General features: G+C 37.9%; 1 protein-coding gene across 1 annotated transcript in view; it reads left to right on the top strand.

Annotated features, from left to right (window-relative positions):
• Nucleotides 1-14,459, top strand: part of TARBP1 (tRNA guanosine 2 -O-methyltransferase TARBP1) — a 101,190-nt gene that overhangs the window by 21,621 nt on the left and 65,110 nt on the right. The window contains exons 7-12 of the mRNA XM_075924760.2: nt 1,706-1,841; nt 5,580-5,676; nt 8,094-8,183; nt 10,294-10,432; nt 12,369-12,465; nt 12,717-12,892. Coding sequence (XP_075780875.1) covers nt 1,706-1,841; nt 5,580-5,676; nt 8,094-8,183; nt 10,294-10,432; nt 12,369-12,465; nt 12,717-12,892 — 735 coding nt within the window. The remainder of the gene's footprint in view (nt 1-1,705; nt 1,842-5,579; nt 5,677-8,093; nt 8,184-10,293; nt 10,433-12,368; nt 12,466-12,716; nt 12,893-14,459) is intronic.

The raw sequence follows: 14,459 nt of genomic DNA, 5'->3' as shown, positions 1-14,459 counted from the left end.
CCCTCCTCCCTTGTGTAACCATGTAACTGCTAGATATTTTCAGCGATTACATGTTTACTTGAATACACACATTGTAACATCCCTAGTGAGCAGATAGTGCTCTTTACTAAAAAAAAAAAAAAAAAAAAAAAAATCAAAAGTTACCCTGTGCATTATGGTAATTTCTACCTCTGCTTCATACCTCAAGACTTATTGTTCTCAGCCCCATCCATGACCACACACACTGGTTTTATCACCGCACGCAGTGGCTACTACCTCAGACAGAATATCAATCTAAGAAGCATTCAAGATACAACAGGAACATCATTCTTCCCCTTCATCAGCAACAGGACTTAAGTCTATCAACAGATTTCATGACATCTTCAGAAACAGCCTTACTTTATTCTCTCAGACATAGTCTGCCTTGTCATCAGTCAGATGAGTGTGAGGTCATTGTTTGTGGCTTCCTGCTACAAACAGAAGTGGCCTCATTAGTTTGTCTAGGGCTACAGAGGAGGGACCAGTAGAGTTCAGAGGAAGAGGCTTCTACTTCTAGCACTATCTCATTCCAAAGAAGAAAGAGATCTTTGTCCTAACCTAGACATGAGAAGCCTTAACAAATACATACATCATTTTAGGTAATGCTTACTTCTATCATTCTATCTCCAAGACTGACTGATTCATGGCTCTCAACTTACTGGATGCACATGTCAATAATAAAGCCGTCCATGTAATGCACAGGACGTACCTCAGACTCACTGTGCTGACCTAAAGGATGCATCCGTCTCACACTTAGGTCTGCACAGATCAGATTTCAAAACCAGAATCTAGGATTGAGCCATTTTTCTTGCTCCGAGGCCCTTCCTACAGTCAATTGGGTCTCCTGTCTTTACGGTAGTTTTTAGTTTTTCTTGTTTGCGTGCACATGTTAAGTCTTTCCCAATTCAGTTTGAAACAAATATATGGCAGCCTTGCTGACCTGTTGAGAGAAAAAAGGAGATAGGAGATAAGAGGGAGGAAAGAAGGCACAGGAGGAAAAAGAGAAAAGGTAGAAGCAGAGCTAAAATGTAATATTTTTATAAAGCAATTTATCTTTTCAGTAGTTTAAAGCTCTATTTTACCCCTAGTTTTTATTCTTTCATTTAAAAACATATTGAATTTTCTGTAGCTGACTAGCATAATTAAAACAGAAGTAATGGATGGTCAATAAGCTTTTCTAGGAAGTTGTATTTCAGTAATTGTAGATGGAAATATATTTATTTACAATAAAGAATAATACATTTATGCTTGTACAGTTCATAGTTTTCCTGAAAAACTAGTGTCTTTTCTCTAAAGGGGTTCATAGCCCTGTACAATCAGTTAAAATATACAACTGACAATCATTATAAATTCATAATTTAAATTCAAATTATTATTAGTGGTTTCAGTTTTACTATTTAGACAATCCATGCTATTTAAGGGCTAGATTTTGGATTTCTTGCTTAAGCCATGTAGAACTGAGTCTGAATCTTCATCATAAAAGCACCAAGACTATTTCCCTCTCCATGTACCTCCATCATTTAATGATTTCCAAAGAACGAGAAATGGATTCCTGGTATACAAAACGAACGTTTGCATAGAAAATGTTGCTTTATCAGCTAGCTTATTTTTTTATAAGTAGAGTTTCAATAGTATAGTATTTGATCTGACCTACAAAATATTTTTTTCTGATTGCTCTTATTTAAAGGTAGTTTCCTGTTAAAGTTTATTCAGAAGATGACAAGTAGGCATTGGTGTGCGGTTCCCATTTTGTTTCTGTCTATGGCACTGGCTTGTATTCCATCATGTAAAGCATTGGGTACAGAAGGACTTCATGTTCTAAGGTAACACTTCAGTTGTATTATGTCCCTTAATTATGTGCAGGTTCTGGGAGACTAATAAAACTATTTTGGGGAATGCACTGTAGAGTCTGACTTTTGGGGAAAATTTAAATAATCAACTGTAGTAGAAATATTGAAAGTTTAAATGTGTAAGGAAACTTCTCTTTCTTCATCCTTTCCTACTCTCTTTTACTATGGCTCAATAGAAAAGCTTTCACTTTTCACAAGGTGATTACACTATATCTGACTATCAGTAGTCCTTATCCTCAAAGGAACCTTGCACAACACTTTCAGAAGATGAGCCTGGGAGCTTAAATTGATTAGCCTTACTAGACGCTAAAAATCATGGACTGAAGAGAAACACTGGATTTATGCCTTATTACAACAATCTGTAACCTTCTTAACAACCCCTCCCAGTTGCTGTTTTCCCCCTTTCTCCTTCCTTCCCACCTGGTGACTGAAGGGATGTTAACGGAGCATTTCACCTTGAATGGTCCATTGAAATATGTATGATATAGTTGTAAGATTGCTTGTGTTTTTATTTCACACCCCATAGCAATAAAAGTTTTGCTCACATAAATGCTGGTGTAGAACTGGCCTTAGTTTCCCAGACCTGAAGAAAAGCTCTGTTTAAGATCAAAAGGTTGTCACTCTCACCAGCAGAAGTTGGTCTAAGTTGCTCATCTACCTCGTCTCTTTAATTTTCTGGAACCAACATAGGTATGACTACATGACATACTTTCTGGTACAAATTTTTGTGTTCCTCAGAAGCTTTGACTCAGGCAGAGTCATCTTCATTGAGCAAGCTCTTACCCATAGCCCAGACCACTAGTTTCCAGCTCACTCAGCCCCTGTTCCTGGCAGCCAAGTCTGAGTGGGTGGTGGTCCATTGCATCACCTCCCCAGCCAGATTCTTTATCAGGCAGCCACTGCGCTGCACAGAGTAGTGACTGAAGTGTCCAGCTTGACAACTGGCTGGTCCTACACATTCTGCTTCGTGCCTAGTACCGACTGCTGGGTATAGGAGTCGAGTGTGCTGGGGTAAGTGCCGCAGGAGGACAGAAGCCTCCCACAGCAAGGCAAGCAGAAATCTGGGTGGGGGCACTTGACTCCATATGCACCTACACAGCTCCTATAAGGAATGGTCTTCAGCGTCTGGGAGACATCACAGCTTGAATGTTTATGCACAGCTGTGTCTCTATTACTTCCAGGATTGACTCAAAATCACTTATACACCAGTCAGAGACACCATGGGCAGACAGGTGACAGTTCTACAAGTGAGGAACTCCTTGGATGGGAGGATCAATTCAGTATTTGTGCAGGCATTCCTTCCTGTAGCACAGCTCTGTCAGTGACTTTTACAACATGTTTATCATTGTTGGGATGGGGAACCCACCTTTGTACCCTCATGACTCAGGGCAAATGGACACCTCAAGAAATCAGTCTCCACATCAATCTGTTGAAGCACAGGGCTGTCAGGAACTCTTGCTTTCATTCCCTACGCTTCATCAGGGCAAATCAATATAGGTCAAGACAGATTACTTATTCTGCATATTCTGTAGAAAGGTCCCCCTCCCTGTGTGCTGAACCCAAGAAATTTTGGAACTGGTGTATAGCTCAGCAGATCCATTTACCTCTCAGGTATTCAGACCACCACAGCCAGTTTCCTTAGCATACACGTCTCACAGGATTACATATGGGACCTAGATACCCAAGTTCACTGGAGCATGTTTTAAAGATGGGGACTGCCAGAAATGAATGTCTTTACCACCTCGGAACAGGAATGTTCTCTTTTCTGCTGAAGAGAGGGTCTGGGCCACCACTCCTTGGTGGCAGATGAAAGGTTTCTTTTTATGCATTTTATGCTCATGCTAAGGACAAACAAGATCAGACAGGACAGCCAGAATTATCCATGTAGTGCCAGCCTGGGTGGGAGATGCGTGGCACCCTTAGTTTCTTCACCTGCTTGTCCAGTTGTCATTCACGCTCTCAATCATTCCTCATCAGCTGTCATAGCTGGGATGAAGCACAAAACTTTTGTGGTTCTCCACTTCAGGGCGTGGCTCCTCTATAGTTCACATGTTTAGAATCCTCCTGCTCTATGGAAGTAGAACAGGTGTTAGAAATAAACATGCACTACCTACCTGCAGAAATGGAAGACCTTTTTCTTTTGGTGCTGGTATCACTTATTCCTGCCTGATTTGGTGCCACTTTCAGTCGTCCTCAATTATCTTTTGGATATATGGAAATCGGGATTATAAGTTAGTTTAAGTTCCATTTGGCTGCATTATCAACCTTTCATTCTCTGGTTGAAGGTGTTGCCACATTTGCTCATCTGGTATCACCTATGTTTATCAAGAGTCTGTGGAATGACTACACACAGATTAGAGAAACTATGGGACTTCAAGCTGATACTCAGTTACCTTATGAGCAGTGTTTCCTCTAAGCTGCATGGCAGCACAGCTTCACAGGTGATTAGCCCTGCCCAGTCAGCTCCTTGCTCAGGGAGCCCTGAGCCTCTGACTGGGCACAGCTGATTAATCACCTGTGAAGCTGTGCTGCCCTGCAGCTTAGAGGGAACACTGCTTATGAGATTTACCATTGAACTCAATGGTAACTTGTTTTCTGTTTCATTTATCCATGAAGATAGCTTTTTTAGTAGTTATCACGTTGTCTCATAGGATCAGAGAGATTGGAGCCTTGATGGCAAATCCTGTCCCCTCTCCCTAGATGTTCTTTTGAGGACAAGGTCTCTTTATAGCCACACTCTAAATTCTCACCTAAGGTTATAACGAAATTCCACCTTAATCCATTCATCTACCAGTGTTTTTCCCAGAGCCACATAGTTCTCCTGTTTACATACCCTGAACATAGCAATTCATGAAGTCGTCTTGTCTCTTTTCCTCCACCATGTGATCCTTAATCTCTATTTGGAGACTGTTGAAATAGGTGTTTGAATGTACTATCACTTGTTATGATGCTGTGAGAGTTCATTCCCTCAAAAGGGTGATAGCACATTCAGCCATATTGTAGGCACCATCTGTAGCCTTATCAAAAAAATATCCCAGTATCTAAAAATATTCAAGGCTACATGGGCTTCAGTACGTATGTTTTTTAAACATTACTCCCTCATTCATGCAGTCAGATCTGATGTGGCCCCTGGTTCTGCAGTACTGTCTTCAGTTCTTGACTGTTCCAAAGCTTTCTCTTCCATCTAGGGATGTGAAGGACCAGTCGACAGATAGTCAACTAATCGCGTCCCACTCCCTGCTTGCTGCCTGTATTAGAGGCAGCAAGGAGGCAGAAAAGGAGGGGGTACTTGAAAGCAGTAACGCTGCTTGAAGCCTGGGGCCAGACCCCAGGCTCCACGTGGCACTGCTGCTTTGAAACACGACGCACAGCCCAGGGCCTGCTGGGTTGTCCCCAGGCTGCACGTGGCATTTTAAAGCAGCAGCACTGTGTGGAGCCCGGATTAGCTGGAGACTCCCCCACTGATTCTGGGCTCCATGTAGCACTGCCGCTTTGAAATGCTGCAAAGAGCCCGACGCTGGGCTCTCTGTGGTGTTTCAAAGGATTTATATCTTCTTGTATGTTTAGGAAGTGCAGCGCACATTCTAATTGCTCCTGCAGTCTTAATATATTGATTATTAAAGTTAAAATATAGTTTGTAAATAAATATGTATTTTAAGAGCTGCTTCTTAATCTTTTTATAATGTATGGTATATGTTTATCCATTTACAGAGATGTTCTGCAGTGTACAATGATCACACATCAGATTCTGTTGCGGGGAGCTGCTCAGTGTTTTCTTCTTCAAACTGCTATGCATTTGACAGATGTGGTAAGTTCTTTTTTTTTTTTTCCTAGTGTAATATTTTTTTTAGAGATGGTAGTGCAATAAGTGCTGCCAAATAGAACTTGGAGTAGCTGATTTTACAGAATTTGTAATTTTGGCAATGTTCATTTTAAAATGTTTGTGTTTTGAGTTGTGTAGATTTGTATGCAATTGTACTAAATTCTTCTAACTTTGTTTTTCATATGAAACAACTTGATCCTTTTTGTTCAGTATTTCATTTGCAGTACTTTATTAGTGATAATATTTGTACTACTGAAATGCTTAAAATCCCTAATCATGGACCTAGAATCCTGTTGTGCTAGGTGCCATACAAGCACTTATTTAACAATTTAAATGTAACATTAAAGAGACTTTCAAAATTACATGGGAGATATAAAAATTATATTTATAATGTAAGCATGGTGACTATAAAGTCAGGTTAAAATATCACTTTCATTTTAAAATCTTTAATATCAGTCGTCTAATTCTCAATGGGTCTTTGAATTTTCTCATGATCAGTGTTGAACCAGAAGGAAATCCTTCCTCTATTTCCCCCCCTATAATGTCACAAGAGTTAGGGTACTTTTAAGCCATGAAGTGTGGTTCAAAATTTTCAAATGATTTTGGTGCTTCGGATGTACCAGAAAAAATTCTTAAAGTTCAAACTTGACCTCAAACAAAGACACGTGCTTCTATCTTGTTTTTTGAAATTCATTAAAATTTTTGAATAAAAGCTATATTGAACTGCGGTTAATGCTGAATACATATCAGTAACTTCAGTGTATATGTACTACTGGTGTATTGTGATTGTTTCAAATATAAGCTATAGAAACCCAGGAAATCCAGAGTTAATGTTAAACTTAAAAAGAAATCCAAACGTAAGTAGAAGCTCCTTCCCCTTACCTTCAAGGCTCTGCTCCTGTCCCTTACCTGCTTTTGTCCCTCATAATGTTGTCCTGCTTTCTCTTTTATCAAGTGATATTAGACTTGACTGCTTGTTATTTACCCCCTAATAAATGTTTCTTGCCTTTTTCTCTTGTACCATCAATGTGTATTTTCTCCTTGAACTGATCTATAAAGCCCTCAGGACTCACTCCTTTTGTGACAACTACAAGACATTGGCCAACTAACAGTGGATAGGCTGGTGGGTAGATGAGTTCAATTTATGTTTTAATTAAAAAACCCCACCCTGATTATATATTTTATACAAAACCTATATGATTTAACTATATACTTTGATTGTATTCCTCTTTCCCACCATTCACGTGTGTTTTGCTTTCCAACATTACAAACTCTTTGGGGTAGGGAATGTCTTCCTGCAAGGACAATGCATAGCACATTGTGAAAACTACTATTAATAATATTAATAGAAATGAATGCACTTATGCATTGTTTTTGTTTTTTATTAACCTATCACCATAGCTGCCAGGTGATCAGCAATTTTCCAATAAGTAGCAATTCCCAACTGGTTGTATTTGGAGAACTTTGTTATATGTTGAAGTTACTCTTTCCTAATGTATTTTAAAGTAAGCAATTGCTGAAATTGCTGTAAGGATGTCATGTGATCAGTGAGAATGGAGGTGTTTATGTGACTTTGAATGAAAGGAGATGTTCACAGTATTTTTGCTTCATTCTGCTTGATACCTACACCATAGGTTCTCTTTTGTAGTCTCTACTCTTGTCTTTGGTCCTTCAAAGTAGCTGCTTATGTCATCTCTTTGTTGTCCCAGATTTTGCTGTGGCTGACCCAAGCAAGATTTCCTGTGAAAAGGCAGACACAGAGGAATTAGTCAGGGACTTCTAAATATTTAAAATGAATATAACTAAGATTGTCCATTTACACATCCGGCTTCTCTTTTAAAAAACCAAAAAAACAAACCATAAGTGAATACCTCACTTCAAGCCATTTATTCTCCTTCAGTCTACATCTCTGTGACCTAGCCTATAGAAAAGGGGAAAGTCAACTTAAGATACTCAACTCCAGCTACATTAATGATGTAGCCGGAGTCGAAGTATCTTAAATGAGGTTTTTGTGCTGCCCATACAGTGGGAGGTCATCGAGAACACATGTTCCCATTGACTTCCCTTACGCCTCATGGGGAGCAAGACTACCAGCGCCCATGTGGGAGCCCTCTCAGTTCAAATCAACTGATCTTCTCCATGGTGTAGAAAAGTCCTATATGAGTATGTCAGAACATGTTAGGAACAGAAAAAAGGCAAAAAATTAGTATTTGTGGATTGTTCACATCCCTGTGGTAATAAATTAGGGGCATGAAGGAAAAGATTAATTTCTGATTATTGAAACATTTGTCAGATGAAAGCAAACTCTTTTTTCAATTTCACATAAAAATATTAAGGAGTATCTGTGTGTGTGTGTATGTGTGTGTGTTGCGGGACTAATGAACATTAAATAATGTTTTTAGGAGACAGTGTCACTTCTAGAGATTTCAAGTTTTCTCATGTCCTTGAGACCAGAGGAGTCTTTAAGCAGAGGGACTGTACTATGGATGGAGGTGAGAATTGACACTGCTGCTGGTTTTGTATTAAACAAAATGTTCTGTGATAGACTGCACTGATTTATAGGTATTAGTTATAGCTCATGTTTTAATTCTCTTAAGGGTATGTCTACATTAGCCCCCTAGTTCGAACTAGGGAGGCTAGTGAGGGCGACCGAAATTGCAAATGAAGCATGGGATTTAAATATCCTGCGCTTCATTAGCATGTTCCCGGGCGGTCGCCATTTTGGAAACTGACTAGCCTGGAATAACTGCCCGCATCTACACGTGGCAGTGAAACGGGAGTTCGAAGTAAACCCCTAACTCGAATTAGCTGTTACTCCACGTGGAATGAGGTTTAACAGCAAATTCGAGTAAGGGAAAAGTAAGGGATTTACTTCGAACTCCCGTTTCACTGCCGCGTGTAGACGCGGGCAGTTATTCCTGGCTAGTCAGTTTCCAAAATGACTATCGCCCGGGAACATACTAATGAAGTGCGGGCTATTTAAATCTTGCGCTTCATTTGCAATTTCGGTCGCCCTCATTAGCCTCCCTAGTTCGAACTAGGGGGCTAGTGTAGACATACCCTAATACCTTATGCATGTGAACTAATTTTTAGTCCCTCTTGCATTGGTCCATCTGAAGCTTCTGGTACTGAGTGCTAATTGATTTGTGCTTTGTATCTGGACTTTGTAATGTGAAACACAAGGAGGGGGATTAATTTTAATCCTTAACCTGCTATCCAGCAGGGTATTAGAAGATTTTAATATGCACTTCCATTGTTTGTAAAGGTAAGGAAGAAGGGAAAGGTTGTTTTTTTCTGTTCTCCTGCAGAGCACCTGAATTCTGCACAAGACAAGTTCTCTCCTGAGGTCAGATCTTCTGCTGCACTTTAAAGATCAGGAGCTAAGCTTGTACCCTGCTTGTATGCCCTGTTTTGCCACAGCATCCTCCAGAGAGGGAACATGGCTAAACACAAATGTTACAAGATTAGCTGATGTCCTACTGAAAATCAGAATTGTTCTCTCATGCAGACTTTTGGTGCCTAAATGCTTCTTCCATAAAAGACTTCCAGGCATCAATAATGTCAGTGTGCTTCCTTCCTTGCAACTTTCTTGGGGGTTAAGGCAACTGTTTGGGAAGCCTATAAGGGTATCTACAATATTTTCCCCTCAGGGATCCATGCTACATTAGATCAGTGGTAACTTAGAGGAGAGAGGATGAAGCAGGACTTTTTATGAGATCTTCAGAGTCATGATTTGGTCATCTCCCTCTGCTTTTATTAATGATTTAACATGAATTTAAAATCCTCAGCTGAAGCTGCCCTTCAGGCAATTTATTCCTGTATTATATGTTTTTTCTTTTTGTTATTTTAGGTATTTTCCTTACTGACTCTTTCCCCCCACTACTTGATGTTTTCCAGTAGTTACAAGGTTGCTGGATACTGTATTTGCTGAGAAGTAAACTGTTTTGTCTTATATTTAAATCTGCCTTTTCTTCAGAATGATTGTCTGCTGAATATGTATTTCATAGTTTTGAAAGTTTTCTCTGAGACAGTGAGTGTCTGGGAGCATCTTAAACTATCAGTATTTGAGTGCCAAAAATTGTATGAGAACTGCCCCTAATATTTGTGTGTGGGGCGAAACCCAGCATTTACAAGATTAAAAGCATTTCATACCTAAAATAACACAGATTTGCATGAAAAGTTAAATTTTTGCTTTCCATTTTGAATTTTAATTCTCAAAATATATGTATATCACAAACTTTCAGGAGCATGTTCAGCCACTGAATTAATTTTTTTCCATAAAAAAAACATGGAAGAAGTAATCTTTTGACTTAAGAAAATTCTGGCTGAACAAGTGGATATAGCTGCATGTGATGGCAAAGCAGTACCTTAAGTAATGACTCAGCATCTGTTCTACTTTTACATGCACCACAATCTTAAACAAGCACAAGATTTTTTTGACAAATACATGTGTAGAAAAAGTAAGAAAAATGAAAGTTTATTATTATGTACACAAACACACACGCTTTGAGAGAATTTAAGTGTATGGTATTGTTTAATTATTTTCCTCTATATAACCTGTATTGGCACGAATGTTTAAATAGTAACATTTATTTCATTTAGGTTTGCAATTGGTTGTGTACTCATGACAGATGCTTCAAAAAGACCATAAACTGCCATGTTGAACATCAAGAAAGATCTTCTTTAAGTGTATATGTATGTACACTAGTGGAGGATTACCTTAAGACACCTGCATCCAAAAGTAAGTTAAATCTTCATGGATTAATAGCTGCTAATGTAAAAATCAGAGATAATGATATAGCAGGTTTAATGTCCTAAAACTCAAATTTGTGAAATTTAAAGATTTTTATACGATGTGAATCTTGTTACATTGCACAATCCTATCTAGCCTTTAGTATTGTTAATGCTTAATAAAAGAATTTTTTTGCATTTAACAAAGAAAAGATTAATAAAAAAATCGAAGATTTTGAAATTAGTTCAACTGAGTACTTGATTTGTAACTTCAGTGTTGCATTAGCTCTAGTAGTTTTGTGAATTTAATTTCCTTCTTCATTTAGGAAAGAGGGAAAAATATGGAGCTGTTCAGATTGAACAGTTTACAAAATCCACAGCTTTCAATATTAGAATTTACAGATTACATCCTCTGGAACTAATTTGTTTTTGGAGATACAAATGTGTTGCGCTGTACTTTTAGTTTGGAGCTAAACAGCATTCTGTACACACTGCTCACAAATGATTAATCTCTTTGAGCTTAGTTTTCACCTTAACAGATGAATTTGTAAATCCTTATAATAAAGGAAGCATGCAGTGTAATAAATGAATGCATATAATGTAAACACAGACCTAAATTCTGAACAGAATCTTTTACTTTTGCCTCAGTTACATTTCAAATATTCGTAATTCTTTTTAAGAATTGTCTTTCAAACTTATCTATTCTAGCAGTGGGTGGGTTACTCTAGCAGTGGGTGGGTGAGATTCTGTGGCCTGTGTTGTGCAGGGGGTCAGACTAGATGATCAAAATGGTCCCTTCTGACCTTAAAGTCTATGAGTCTCTTTATGGAGCTTTGATTTTTATGTAGCATTTACCTAGTGGTATTTAAATATTACAAATTTAGCAAAGCGCACACTGCTTGAAAAAAATTATAATACCAAGTGTAACGTGTCATTAGTCAGCCATGTATATAGTTATCCCTTTGGGTACCAAAACATTGGATCACATTTTGATTTTGGTGAATATCATCAGAAAAGTTGTAAAATCAATAGAAAATCAGTTTTCAAAAACCTGTATTTTCATGATCAGAGATGTTGCAAATGCTTTCTTTCATTTATCATTAATTAGGCTAAACTTGTTACCAAATTGATTTGGAAATTTTGAAGCTTTATTCTTCCCTAAAAATTGGTTTTGCACGTCAGTTCTTCCTGAAACGTGTGTTTAAGCCCTTGGTTGGGGTTAAACGTTAACTGCCTTATGGGAGAGTTTCCTGTTAATTTAGTTGAATTGCAACTTACTTTATAAGCAGATTGATGGGAAAATTATGCAGTCAGATATATATCTATTTGTATACTGGAAACCAAAGCAGGTCTCTCTCTTTGAATTCCCAGTGCTAGAAGTCCATACTACATTTTTTCTGGTAGTAAATAATTGGCTTAAGATTGATGTAAGTGTGTTTGTCCATATAAGTGATTAATTTGGGAGAAAATTTTCAGTTTAACTTCGTACATTTTCCTCTTTTGACAGGATGGGTTATGTTCTGTCTGAAGCTTCTGGCTGGTAGACACACAGGGTAGGATTTTCAAAGGTGTTTAAGTAGGTTGAATTTCAGTGGGATTTATGCCGCTGACTCCCTTAAGCTCCTTGAAAATCCCTGCCACTTAGGTTTTTTTAAAAACAAAAACAAAAGCCCCCCCCCCCGTAGCTTAAAATGTATTTTAACTAAGAGGCTGGTAGACGCTATCTTGTATAGTAGGTAGAGGAAGAAAATTAAACTGGTTTAATTTAAATTTATAAACAGGTATGCAAAATATGTTGTTATTATTTATGCTATTTTGTACACTGAATTCATGAATCATTTATAGTTCCCTGCCTGTTGCTGAATTAGAAACCTACTTTAACAGTTAAAAAGATTACACTGAAATTGTTTTTTAAATATGGAAAATTATAAATTATTTTTAATCAGGAGAAAACTGTTTCATGCCTGACTGGTTTGAAGCTAAGCTTGTTGCTACCATGATTGTGCTGGCTGCAGATGTGGAGGAGATGAAGAATAAATACAGGCAAGTAGGAATCTTATATTTTCCACTATTTTTTTCTTTTGGGCCTATTCTGAGGTCCACTGAAGTCAATGGAAACACTCCTGTTGACTGTAATAGACTTTGGATAATCCTGTGGTCAGTTGCCTTAGAACTTGTAAAATTTTCAAAAGTGTGTAAGTAGCTTTGGTGCCTAAGTCCTAGTTTTTCAAGTGACTTAGATACTTAAGAGAATTTTACATAATATTTGTTTTTAACAATTGTTTTTTTTGCAGTGAAAAAAGAAATATTGAACGGGTTGAACTAAAGGCTTTCTTGCATCCTCTTCTGGCTGTTTTGCTGAAACTTGGCACTAATGCTTACATACCAACACTGAAAACTGATAAAAGTCTACAGCTACTCTTGAAACTATTACAGACCTGTTCATTAAAACAAGCCACTCCACAAGATGGTTAGTGATCTTTTCAGTATATTGCATCCTGTATAATTTATAGTCATACTAAATTTATGTATATTTAGTATAAAAAGGAATATTGTCAAATAATGTCAGTTAATAAGTCATGTATAATGGGGACATGCCCTCAAATTGAGAAACTGTGAGCCCAGTTCTCTAGAAGCTCATCTTTTGTTTGTGGAAGATGTAGAATGCTTCCAACAAAGCACTTAGCTTCCTTCAGGATTGGGCCTGCAGTTATTTACACCCTGTATAACATGAACATAAATAACTGCGAGCCCATTATTTGGGAGTTGTGCCTGGAGAGTTCCTAACCGTTAGTGGAATCTTCTAGGAGGCTGTTTTCACCTTGCAGGATTGAACTTTATACATTTTTTCCTCCTTTTAAATGTTTTTGTATCAAGATATGTAAGAAAAGAAAAGCCACTCTTTAGGCATGACCTGCTATGTTTTAATGTTTCTCTGCTGCAGAGTAATGCCAGATAATAATCTTAATTGCCAGACCTATGAACTGACTCCCTTGCTGATGATTCACAAACAGGGCAATATTATAAATATAGATGCTGTGTTGGCATGTTTACTATTAAAATAAAATAGGGAGATCAGAACATTTTGAAAAGGGAAATGTATAGTGAAAATTTCAATTTTCAAGCTTGTACAGTGATATTACTAACAATGGTGAGTGCTTTGTTTAAAAAATTACAAAATTGCATATGATCATTTTAAAATGTGGTTGTGGTCAGAAAGGCAACTGTATTATTGGCATATTCTTACTCAACATGGATCTGCTATCTGTGTTTATTGATTCTGCAGATTTTAGTGTTCAAAGATGACAATTATTACTCTTGATAACCTTTGAGAGCCAACAGAACTATGGGAGAGTCAGATGGATTGTGTTCTGGCCTGTAATTTATCAGAAGAATCTGTAACTAAATTCCATTTGCAGAATTGTTATTGCTGATAAGGCATGAACTAGACAGAATGCAAGGGGTGTTATGGTGGTGATAACTTGTTACAACTGAAATAATTTTATGTGGCAACTAAATTATATTGTTTAACCTTGTGAATAAACTAGACGTGAACGCCTACAAAAGCAGTCACCTGAGCCATTTTCAGCCATATTAATAGAGAACATTCATAATAAGCACAGTGTAGTTTTGGCATTAGGCAGCAGTTTTAAAACAAACAGAAGGAAGTATTTTTTCACACTATGTACATACAGTCAACCTGTGGGACTCTTTGTCAGAGGATGTTGTGAAGGCCAGGACTATGACAGGATTCAAAAAAAGAATTAAATACATTCATGGGGGATAAGACTATCAATGACTATTAGCCAGGATGAGCAGGGATGGTGCCCCTATCCCTGGTTTGCAGAAACTGAGAATGAGAAACTGGGGATGGATCACTCGATAATTACCTGTTCTGTTCATTCTCTGTGGGGCAGCTGGCATTGGCCTCTATCAGAAGAGAGGATACTGAGCTAAATGGAACTTTGGTCTGACCCAGTTTTTCAGTACAAAATGTTATATTCGTGTAAAGCTCAGTATGGAAAATTTCAGTCCCA

This window comes from Pelodiscus sinensis, chromosome 3 (assembly GCF_052426305.1).
Source record: "Pelodiscus sinensis isolate ZL-2025 chromosome 3, ASM5242630v1, whole genome shotgun sequence".
In the NCBI taxonomy this organism is placed as follows: Eukaryota; Metazoa; Chordata; order Testudines; family Trionychidae; genus Pelodiscus; species Pelodiscus sinensis.
Note: the sequence above shows the minus strand (reverse complement) of the source record. Positions and strands in the feature narration are given on the sequence as shown.